Genomic DNA, 9,798 nt, shown 5'->3' with positions numbered 1-9,798 from the left:
CTGCCTGGCTTCCTGTGGACTGCTGGCACAGATCACACACACACAACTTAGAAGTGTGGTTTAATGATGGCCCCAGGCTGCAGTGGTTCAGAGGACACTGCGAAAGCCAGCCATGTGCCGCTGCACACTGTCTGCAATCTGCTCAGCAGACCTGCCCCTACCATAGTAGTCTGTGAAGAGGCCATCAGGGTTTAGCAAGTAGATAGCAATGGAGTGGTCGACGATGTAGTCCTGGTCCTCATCCTTGGGGCCAGCACTGTAGTACACACGGTAGCTGCGGCTAGCCTGGGCCACCTGCTCAACAGAGCCCGTTAGACCCAGCAGTCTTGGGTGGAAGTCTCGCACATATCGGGCCATAGCTGCCACATCATCCCGCTCAGGGTCCACAGTAATGAAGATGGGCTGCACAGGGGGCAGTCCAGGCTTGGCTTCCAGCTGTTGTACCACCTGTACCAGCTTCTCCAGCTCATCTGGGCAGATGTCTGGGCAGTGTGTGAAGCCAAAGTACATCAGTACCCACTGGCCCCGGAAGTCGGCCTTGCAGCGAGCCTGGCCTTGGTGGTCCAATAGGCTGAAGTCGCCCTGACCCACAGCAGCCTGGCGCAGGGCTTCTGTCCGCTGTTGCTGCCGCCGCTGTTCCTTCTCAGCCCTGGCAGCCAGCCAGGCCCCACCCAGCCCAGCCCCAAATAGGGCAGTGATGAGCAGCCTGGTTCGAAGCCTAGGGCCTTGAGGTGGGCCCTGCCACGAGAAGTGCCGGGGCCTCATGTGCAGGGCTTCATTTCCAGGGGTCATAGGGGGTACTGGTGGCCTAAGTTGCCAAAGCCAAAGCCAAGCCTTGGCCTTGGGCCCCCGAGCCAGCAACAGCATGGACCTGATCCTCCTGAAAGAAAGCAAAGATGTCAGGCCCCAGAAAGAGAGCACCAAAAGTTGCCTGGGGTCCCCTCCCTGGAGACCTGCCTCCTACTCTGGCTTGCCAGCCTCCTGCACCTGCTCGCTGAAGCTCCAAACTTGTCCACCTTTGAAACCTCAAGCTCCAGCTTAAGTGGCACCAAAGTCCACATATGGCCAGTTTCACAACAGTCCCTCCTGTCCCTTCAGCCTAGTAGCCTTGATCTCGTTACCTCACCCTGCCCTGTACCTGCACCTGCAAAGCCCAGCCCAGCATTCACTTCTGTGAGCCTCTTGTCCTGCTTAACAAGGGCACTGCAAGCAAATATATCTGAAATAAATCTACTTCTTGACGGAAGTAGCCCTCTCCAGCCGGTCACCTCAAGGGCTACTTCAACGGTGGCTCTCCGGTCTCCTCCCAGGCTCAGCAGAAACCCTGCACTGCCAGACTTAACCTCAGCTGGCAGACGACGTATGCGCCCTCCTGGAGGTCCCACACGCACCTCCCTGCTACCCCTACAGTCCTTGCCTGGCGAAGGTTGGGCCCCCACACCCAAACGGGTGGCTGCAGGGATAGAGCACGGAGCTTGCCCTCCAGAAAATCCCCAAGGATATGAGACGGTGCCTGGGGCCACCTCGGTCCTAGTGTCCCCAGGTTCGGCCCCTCGGGAAGGCGGCCGGAAAGCCCTGGAAAAACAGCGCAGGTACAGCCGGGACCCCCCCTACTCCGGTGCCCGCACCGCGCCCGGGGCACCAACCCCGGAAGCAGCGCCGTCCCGGCTCGCCATCACGGCGCATGCTTCGAGGTCACGTGCGGCGCGGCCCGCCCCGCCCCTGCACGTACTTGGCTCGGAGGCCGTCGGGCTTCAAGGCTGCGCGGCGGTGGGCGGCAGGATCAGCTCCGCAAAGGGCGAGGGGGCCGTGAAGGGCGCGCGATCAGACAGCACAAGCGCTGCCTGCAGTGCTCGGCGCTGCGAATCGCTTAGCGCAGGGCCGTCCAGATGCACGCGGAGCCAGGGCGTCCCTGCCAGGCGAGGACGGTCAGGACTTCCGGGGCGGGAGGACGCACCCGGAAGGGGCGGGGAAGACGACGTGGCCTGGAGTCCTGGGTGGTACTCACCTCGGCTTAGGCTTTGACCCACGTCCACCAACAGCTCGGCGCCCACGCCCAGGCGGATTGGCTCCCCTGCACGGCTGCGTCCGGCCCCGAGCTCGTGCAGCACGAGCGCTAGTGGCAGCGCTTGGACGCTCTCCACGGTGCCTGCGGGAAGAGAGTGAAAGCGTCTGGCAGCCTCAGGAGGGACCCGGGTTGGGAGCGGGTTGGGGGCCCGGGTCCCTGGCGCTCACCGTCCGCAGGCGCGTGTAACTCCTCTTGCTCCCGGGCGTGGGGCAGCAACTGACGACGCTGCGCCGGGGTCCCGGAGCACAGTGATCGGGCCAGGTTCGAATCCACGCCCTGTGCTTCAAGCATCTGCTCGAAGCGGCGCCGCGCGGAGCCGTCGTCCAGTGCCGTAGCGATCCGGGCGGTGCCCTGGGCCGAGCTACCCGCATGTCCACTGAGCCATAACAGGACACCGCCTGCCAGTCGGCAGGGCGAGTTTTAGGTGCCGTAGGGCCTGGGCGTCCGGTAGGGCGGCTCTGCAGTCCCCAACCTCAACCGCTTCCCTTACCGAGTCTAGTGACCAGGTCCCGCAGGTCCGGTGGCCCCGTGCCATCCAGGCAGAGCAGCGCTTCCTCCACTTCCAGGGTATGGCCCACGTTGCGACCCAGAGGGTTATCCATGGCTGTCAGGGCTGCTGCCACCCGAAGCCCCAGATCCGCCCCCACGCCAACCTGCAGAGCCTTGGCTCAGTGTGGACTCTACTTGGCACCCCGTGGGGCCTCCACCCCAATCTTGCATCATCAAATTCCAGCTCCGGAAGTACCCTGGGTGGCCAGACCCTCAGAACGAGGTCGTTGAGGGCTTGGGGGTGGGGACCAGAAGCACTATGCCAGTCCGCAACTGTGGGTGTCAGAAGCATTTTGAGTCTGGCGTGGGGTGGAGGAGCAACCTGGAGATTTTCTAAAGGCATAAGACTAAGCCTCGGTCAGTGAAGGCTGATGGCGGGTGAAGGAGGGAGGGGTGGACTGCTGAGTGGGCAGAGGCGAGTGAGGGTGTAAGGAGGTGGGGCCCACGGGGGCAGGGGCTTCTCTGAGTTTACACTGGCCCAGCATGTGCAGGGGCTCACCAGTGCTCTTGCCAATTCCCGAGCTTTCTCCTGGTCTGGGAAGACTGCAGCGCCACCAAACTTAACGTCTATCACCAGGGCAGAGAGCCCTTCCACCGCCTTTTTACTGAGGATGGAGGCTGTTGGGGGGAGGCAGAGATATCACTCCATGTGACGCTGACTCTGGGGTGAGGAGGGGCTGGCCCCTAGGATGGGGTGGCAATGCCTAGTGCGTTAAGCATCAGGTCACCCTCATGAATCTGTGGTCAGGTATTCTCACTAGGGTCCTTCTAATAAGAGGACCTTGACTGTGAGGTCAGAGATAGGGGTCATAACCCCCATAGGCAGAGAGCTGTCCCTGGAGTTGAGTCAGGTCACCTGTGATGAGTGGCAGGCTATCCACAGTGGCTGTCACATCTCGTACAGCATACAGGATTCCATCTGCAGGAACCAGCTCCTTGCTTTGACCCACAATACAGCAGCCCACTTGCTCCAACAGCACTTGCATCTAGTCAAGACACCCCGCCCCCCCAGTGGCCTCTGATGAAGGATCCTACTGGCCCTGTTCAGTGACAGTGACCTATGGATGACTCTAGATTCTCAGCAGTGGCTCTGCTCTGTGACCTGACAAAGATGATCAGTGTATAGCTGTAAATTAGTAGTCCATCAGTGATTTTTTTTTTTTTAAACCAAGGCACTGGACCACTGAGCCACATCCCCAGCCTTTTGTATTTTATTTAGCGATAGGGTCTCAGTGAGTTGCTAATGCCTCACTCTTGCTGAGGCTGGCTTTGAACTAGCCATCCTCCTATCTCTCCCCAGCCGCATGCGCCACCATGCCCGGCCCCACCAGTGGTTTTGACCAAGTCCCCAGTGATGATCCTGATCAAAGTTCCCTCCACCCTGACCCATGCCCAATGACTATCAGTGACCTTTGAATACTCAGTATTCCCATTAATGACTCTGATGAATAACCCTTCCATGATTATGGCTAAGATCTCCATCAATCCAGATAAAAAGTCAGTGGCCTGCCTGTACCTGTTGTGGGCTCTGGATGACATTGAACCCAGGAATAGACTCCAGCTTGTCCAGGGTGCCCCCTGTGTGCCCCAGGCCACGTCCACTGATCATTGGCACCTGGCAGGCAAGGATATTGGCTGAGTTCACCTGCACGGTCCCCCTCACCACTCACTCAAAAGTGTTTCCTCACCTTCCCTAGATAGACTTTAGCTGGAATTAACCCAGCTGAGAATGGAGAATAACTGTCCTGGCCAGGAGGGGGAGTACAGATGTCAGTGAGGGAGAAGGTGGTTACCATCCCTGGAGATAAGTCTGGGCACAGAGAGAAAGTAGTAGCTAGCTCTTTCTTTCAGGACCCTCTCCCTACAGGGAAGCAGGGGCTGTTTTCTGTTGCTGTGGCTTAAGGCGGACCCCAGTTCCATACTGAGGGCTGGCAGGGACAAGCCTGGGTTCTGTCTTCAGACCAGAGTTGGGAAGTGAGGGTGGCCCGGTTGCTGACTGAGTCAAGGTTTTGGAGAGGAAGTAGTCTCTAACCTTGCAGCCACACGCAGCCAGGGCAGGTGCCAGGATCAGGCTGACCTTGTCTCCCACTCCCCCTGTGGAATGTTTGTCTACAAGCTGCTGGTGCCAGGCCTCTGGCCACTGCAGCTGTTCCCCAGACCTGGCCATTGCCTGGGTCAACGCAGAGGTCTCCTCCAGATCCATGCCTTGCAGCCGGATGGCCATCAGCATGGCCCCTGGATGTGAACATAGAGGGGATGTCCCCACAGCATCGTATTTTGGCATCAGTGATGGGGTGCTGTGGCATGGGGACAGGCAGTCTATGGGGTTGTGGGGGCCAGAGTTTAAGTGGGAATTGGGGTGTTTGGCTCTCCCGACATACCAATCTGTGCCCCCTGTGCACTCCCCTCCACCACAGCACTGATGAAGCCCTTGATGTCCTCCTCACTTAAGCGGCCTCCATCTCGCTTCCTGCGGATCAGCACTGGGAGCTGCTTGGCCCCTGGCATTGAGTCAGGAGGTCCCCCCCGTCCTCCCAGCAAACCATCACCTGGTGCGATTGGGGTTGGTGGGGCTGGAGTTCCTGGGGCTGCCATTGCTCTGGGCCTGCGGGGAAGCCAGACACATATATCGCCCAGGACAACGCCCTCCCTCCCCACCCCTCCATCCATGTCCCTGCCACCCCCTGCCCTTGACCCGACTCGGCTCCTGTGTGTGTCTCTGGTGTCCACCCTTGGGTTCCATGACTGTGTCGCTCCTTCGGTGTCTGACTTCCACTTTTCGCTCTCACAACGTGACCCTGGCCCATACCTATTCCGTACTGCGGCCCTCGCCCGTCCTGTTCCGGAGTCTGCTCGGGTTCCACCCCACGTCACCCTTGGCCACGGGGTCGAGACTGCAGGTGCCGTGCACACCTGGCCACTGGCCACCAGCAGGGGCAGGTCGGCAATAACCCAGAGCGGCCCAAGGACCGCAGGCACAGCTTGTAGGATCTGGCCAGTAGCCTTGCTCGCAGCCTGCGGCCAGTCCGCGAGTTGCCTGACGAATGCAGGGCTTCCGGGACCTCGAGGCTCGGGAGTGGGCGCCGCCCGGTTTCTGTCGGGCTCCGCCCAGTTCCCGGCACTGTGCGGCGGGGACACCCCTCTCCAGCTCTCCAACAGACTTCGACGCTCCCGCCCTGACCCCGCCCGTGCACAGAGAGAGAGGCGGACACGTGGCTGATTCCGGAAGCTTTAAGCGCACTGCGGTGGGCCTGTGCCCCCACCCCGCCCGCGGGTCAGTCGTCCACGTGGGTCACCATTGGGGCCAGGTAGTCCGAATGCCGGATCCCGAAGGTCCAGCCGCGAGGCTTCCGGTGCTGCGGGCCAGAAGACGTCGCTGACCTCGCGGAGCCGGGGGCGTACGGCTTCGCGCGGGGAGCCTTGTTCTCTCTGAACCCCGACCCATACCCTCGACTGGGGATCCTCATCCCTTGCCTCTGACCCTTGACCCTGAACTCCAGACCACCTGGTCCACGTTGTAGGCTGCGGGTCCGGGCTTCAGGGTGCTGTCTTGGGGGAACGAAGTCCGCGCCAGCATCGTGAACTGGGGGGCCCGGGTCTTGTAGACCCCGGGGTTCACCACGTGGTAGGCGCAGGGGCCCGGCGTCTGTGGGAGGCAAAGTGAGTGCTGGGTCTGGCCTGGGTTCCCCGCGCACCTCTGACCCTCTTGACCTCTCGCTGCGCTGGGCCGGCGGCCCTCCTCGCACCTTGCTGAGGTCTTCAAAGCAGCTGCCCACTCTGGTGCGGCCGTAGATGGAGTAAGTCGGGGCCGAGACTTTGCCGATGACGCGCGGGCCCAAGAGCGAGGGCACCGTGTAGGCGCCGGGACCTGAAGGAGCCGCCAGGGGTCGGTCACTGCGGTCTGCGCGCGTGCGGGCGGTCCCGGGGCGGGGCCTTTCAGGTCTCACCTGGACCCTGCGGCTCCGCGTGGACACCCCAGTTTCGGGAAGCAATGGTATGTCGAGGCGCACTGGGGTACGTCGCATTCCCGGCTCGTTCTGGGAAATACCTCCCTGGGGGACAGACCAAGGTGTGGGCCAGAACTGGGGGGGGGGGGTCTGGTGGAGCCGGGTTAGGGTCTTGGAATTGGGGAATCGGAACCACAATTTGTCACAGCCTTGTGGGGCTTGGGGTTCTGGACTTTGAGATCCGGAATATACGATGTTACGGTAGAGAGGGGGTCTCGGGGTTCAGGTGGGGAGGTTCCCAGGTGCGCCTCCCCGGAGGCGTTGGGGAGACCAGGGTCCCAGGGGTCCTGACCCGGTCCGGGAGTGCGGAAGGGCGCAGAGTGCCGCAGGCGGCCACAGATGGAGTAGGCGGGGGCGCTGTCCGGGCCGCGCACGGTCATGCGGGAGGGCACCAGGTGGCTGGGCCCGGGGCCGCAGGTTGACTGCTGCGTGGGGAAGCGCGCACCGAAGGTGTAGGCGGGGGCGCGGGGCCGCGAGGGGTCGTGCCGGATGTAGCCTGCGGAACGTCCCAGCATCAACCGGGCCGCCCCCCGCCCTCCCCCAGCACGGCCCCCATCCCCTGCACCGACTCTGCCCCCGGGCTCCGGGTACGACCACCGCAGCCCAGACGCAAACCCGCCCGGGCGCCCCTCGCCCTCCCCGGAGCCGGCCCCTGCTACCGGTGTTCGGCGGCAGCTGGTATTTGGGCCCGGGTCCTCTATAGAGCGCCGCGATGGGGCCCCGGGGCCGGTGTGGCCGCCAAGGGCCCACCCAGTAGTCCGAGCCCATGACGCGAGCGGGGGCGCGTACAGCCGGCAGCACCTGTGGACAGATGGTGGCGGCCGCGGCCCCTCCACCTCGGATTCGCGCGGAACCCGCGACCCGGCTCCGCGGCGGAGCAGCCCTGGGGGCGGGGCCCACCCCGTATCCCGGGCGCCCGGAAAACAAACAGTGGTGTCCCGGCCCCGCGGCGGGGCCTGGGGCAGCGAGCCACCTTCAGGGCCATCTCGGCCGCCTACCCGCAGACGGGTTTGTGTAGGGGTGCGCGCGCAGGCCCGGCGCAGACCCCGACCTCGGGCAGGGAAGATTTTAGGGTTGGGGAAGGTTCTGGGGAGAGGAACCGGTTCTAGGAGCGAAGGCCTCGAGATGCACTGACCTGCTGTGCTGGCTCCTGGCTTGGGAAGGCAAAGCGAGAGAGCTGGACACCCTAACTCCCACCCCCGCCCAATGCCAGGCCCCATTGTGTCCCCACCTGGCTTCCTGGCAACCAGACTGCCTACCCCTCCGCCCCCAGCACCCCTGCTCCACCCGGCCCTGGCAGGACTCCTCAGGCCTCTGCTTGGGTCTGCGGCGCTGGCGGGTGGGGTGGGGGTCCTTGACTCAGCCCCGAAGCTGGCCTCACCCTTTTCCAAGTTTTAGCCAGCCCTTCCGGAAGGAGGCAAATACGCAGACCAAAAGCAGGTGTGGGAGCGCTGGGGTTGTGGCTCAGTGGTACAGCGCTCGCCTCTCGCGGGTGCAGGCCCTGGGTTCCATCCTCAGTTCCACATAGAAATAAGTAGATAAAATAAAGATATCAACTACAACTAAAAGTATACTAAGAAAAAAAGCAAGTGTGCGAATAAAGAAAGAATTCACATAGGAAGCTCAGTTTATGTGTAGAGAACTTTGCCCGTATTTAAGTCTGTGGAATAATCATGTATTGGACCTGAAAATAACCGTACAAGTTGAATGAAAGTACAAAAGGACACGTGACTCGATCACAATCCGATCCAGTTCTCTCTCAGCAAACAACCAAATGAAAGAAAAAAAAAAAAAAAAAAAAATATATATATATATATATATATATATATATATATATATATATATAAATAAAAGGTGGGGGGACACAAGTGTAAGCAATTGGAATTAATAGGTCCCCATTTTAAAACCTCTGGATCAAAAAGATACTAGGTCAGAAGTAACAAACCATCTGCCTGTAATCCCAGCGACTCAGGAGGCTGAGCCCGGGGCTGGCAAGTTCCAGGCCAGCCTCACCCACCAGGTGAGACTCTATTGTAAAATTTTAAAGAAGGGCTGGGGATGTAGCTCAGTGATCCTTATGGCTGAGGATCAAACGCAGTGCTTCATATGTGCTAGGGAAGTGCTCTACCACTGAGCCACAACCCTAGCCCATAGCTAAAGCTATATTCAGAGGGAAAATCATAGATTTCAGATAACCTCATCATTAATGAAAAATTTAAAGAAATTTCCAACTTATTTTACAAACAAAAAAGACCAGTTAACTAGAGGAGTGAAACAGGAATGAACACAATATAGTAGAAAGGATCAATAAACAGAATAGATGTTTGTGAAAAGAAGACAGGTAAGTAGATAGACACTAGGTGAGCCTGGGACTAGCTCTTGATGGGGCCCACCCAGGTCAGGGTAAAGCCATGGGTGCCTCCGTATATTTTGGAAGGAGGTTTCTTTAGTTGTGCGTCTGGATCAAGGTAACTTCTGTCTGGCCAGTGATCCCAGTTAACGTAGGATCGACTTGTAGAGGAAGCCTCCCTGAGTGGGATGCTGTCATGACAGCTTCAGAGAGGACCAATTAGGGTCAAAAACTTCACTACTGGACATGAAGGAGGGGTTGAACCAGTTGTAGGAGAGAGCATAATGTGGTCCTTCGTTTTCAGGGCAAATATCAAACAGCAATGAACTTGGAGATGGCACTGTTTCCTTTGTGGTTTTCTGCTGAGAGACATCTCTCTCTCTCTCTCTCTCTCTCTCTCTCTCTCTGCCTCTCTGTTTTCTGCTTGAGCTTCACTTTCCTTCCACTTACAATAAAGTTTTCTTGCATAACTTCTGGTGTCCGACTAAAGTTTTTCCATCTGACACAAGAGCGGAGATTTGGCGCTTCAGCTGCTCACACTCCTGTGACAAAAGGGAGAAAGTAAGAGCACACAAAATTAAGAAGAAAACAAGATTCAAACATAGAAAAGAGTGAGTAAAATAATTTGATTTTTCATAGAGCAACTCTGTGACAATAAGTTTAAAAACCTACAAGAAATGGTGATTTTTCAAAAATAAGAATCACCTGATGAACCTAGGAATGAACAATGTCACAGACAATGTTCTCTGCGTATCAGTTAGGAATTACATGTGGCAATGAGTAACAACCTCCCTGTAAGTAAAACAGAAAAGTTCCCGATCGAT

General features: G+C 58.8%; 3 protein-coding genes across 9 annotated transcripts; all 3 read right to left on the bottom strand.

Moving 5' to 3' along the window:
* Nucleotides 1-43: 43 nt before the first annotated feature.
* Nucleotides 44-867, bottom strand: Sco2 (synthesis of cytochrome C oxidase 2). The gene has a single exon (XM_027953184.2). The coding sequence runs from the start codon at nt 865-867 to the stop codon at nt 88-90; it is 780 nt and encodes a 259-aa protein (XP_027808985.2). The 3' UTR covers nt 44-87.
* An 887-nt stretch (nt 868-1,754) lies between these two features.
* Tymp (thymidine phosphorylase) lies at nt 1,755-5,847 on the bottom strand. Of its 2 annotated transcripts, XM_027953178.2 has the most exons (10): nt 5,427-5,847; nt 4,999-5,222; nt 4,650-4,852; nt 4,134-4,232; nt 3,474-3,603; nt 3,117-3,235; nt 2,559-2,721; nt 2,236-2,466; nt 2,009-2,149; nt 1,755-1,912 (listed from the first exon to the last, which is right to left on the bottom strand). In XM_027953178.2, the coding sequence occupies exons 2-10, from the start codon at nt 5,210-5,212 to the stop codon at nt 1,755-1,757; spliced, it is 1,458 nt and encodes a 485-aa protein (XP_027808979.2). In that variant the 5' UTR covers nt 5,213-5,222; nt 5,427-5,847. The 2 variants fall into 2 exon arrangements, with proteins under 2 accessions (XP_027808979.2, XP_071465456.1); XM_071609355.1 differs by lacking the exons at nt 3,474-3,603; nt 5,427-5,847 and having other exon boundaries at nt 4,650-5,091.
* On the bottom strand, nt 5,835-7,477 carry Cimap1b (ciliary microtubule associated protein 1B). Of its 6 annotated transcripts, none has more exons than XM_027953183.2 (6): nt 7,284-7,477; nt 6,917-7,120; nt 6,565-6,669; nt 6,364-6,485; nt 6,065-6,263; nt 5,835-5,973 (listed from the first exon to the last, which is right to left on the bottom strand). In XM_027953183.2, exons 1-5 carry the CDS (start codon nt 7,390-7,392, stop codon nt 6,081-6,083), a joined length of 723 nt encoding a protein of 240 aa, XP_027808984.2. In that variant the 5' UTR covers nt 7,393-7,477; the 3' UTR covers nt 5,835-5,973; nt 6,065-6,080. The 6 variants fall into 6 exon arrangements, with proteins under 6 accessions (XP_027808984.2, XP_071465457.1, XP_027808983.2 ...); XM_071609356.1 differs by having other exon boundaries at nt 6,099-6,263; XM_027953182.2 differs by having other exon boundaries at nt 6,123-6,263.
* Between the last annotated feature and the right edge of the window lie 2,321 nt (nt 7,478-9,798).

This window comes from Marmota flaviventris, chromosome 3 (assembly GCF_047511675.1).
Source record: "Marmota flaviventris isolate mMarFla1 chromosome 3, mMarFla1.hap1, whole genome shotgun sequence".
NCBI classification, from domain to species: Eukaryota; Metazoa; Chordata; class Mammalia; order Rodentia; family Sciuridae; genus Marmota; species Marmota flaviventris.
The sequence above is the reverse complement of the archived record's forward strand: the minus strand, read 5'-3'. Positions and strand labels throughout refer to the sequence as shown.

Bases quoted from the DNA above. Each gene is read 5' to 3' on its own strand.
- Tymp (XM_027953178.2), bottom strand. From the start codon at position 5,212: ATGGCAGCCCCAGGAACTCCAGCCCCACCAACCCCAATCGCACCAGGT. The intron at 4,853-4,998 runs GTATGTCGGGAG...GTTCACATCCAG, and splicing joins TGCACAGGGGGCACAGATTG to GGGCCATGCTGATGGCCATC. The intron at 2,722-3,116 runs GTGAGCCCCTGC...AAGGCTCTGCAG, and splicing joins GGGAATTGGCAAGAGCACTG to GTTGGCGTGGGGGCGGATCT.
- Cimap1b (XM_027953179.2), bottom strand. From the start codon at position 7,392: ATGGGCTCGGACTACTGGGTGGGCCCTTGGCGGCCACACCGGCCCCGG. The intron at 7,121-7,283 runs GTAGCAGGGGCC...GACGTTCCGCAG, and splicing joins CCAGCTGCCGCCGAACACCG to GCTACATCCGGCACGACCCC. The intron at 6,670-6,916 runs GTCAGGACCCCT...TCTGTCCCCCAG, and splicing joins CTTCCGCACTCCCGGACCGG to GGAGGTATTTCCCAGAACGA.
- Sco2 (XM_027953184.2), bottom strand. From the start codon at position 867: ATGCTGTTGCTGGCTCGGGGGCCCAAGGCCAAGGCTTGGCTTTGGCTT.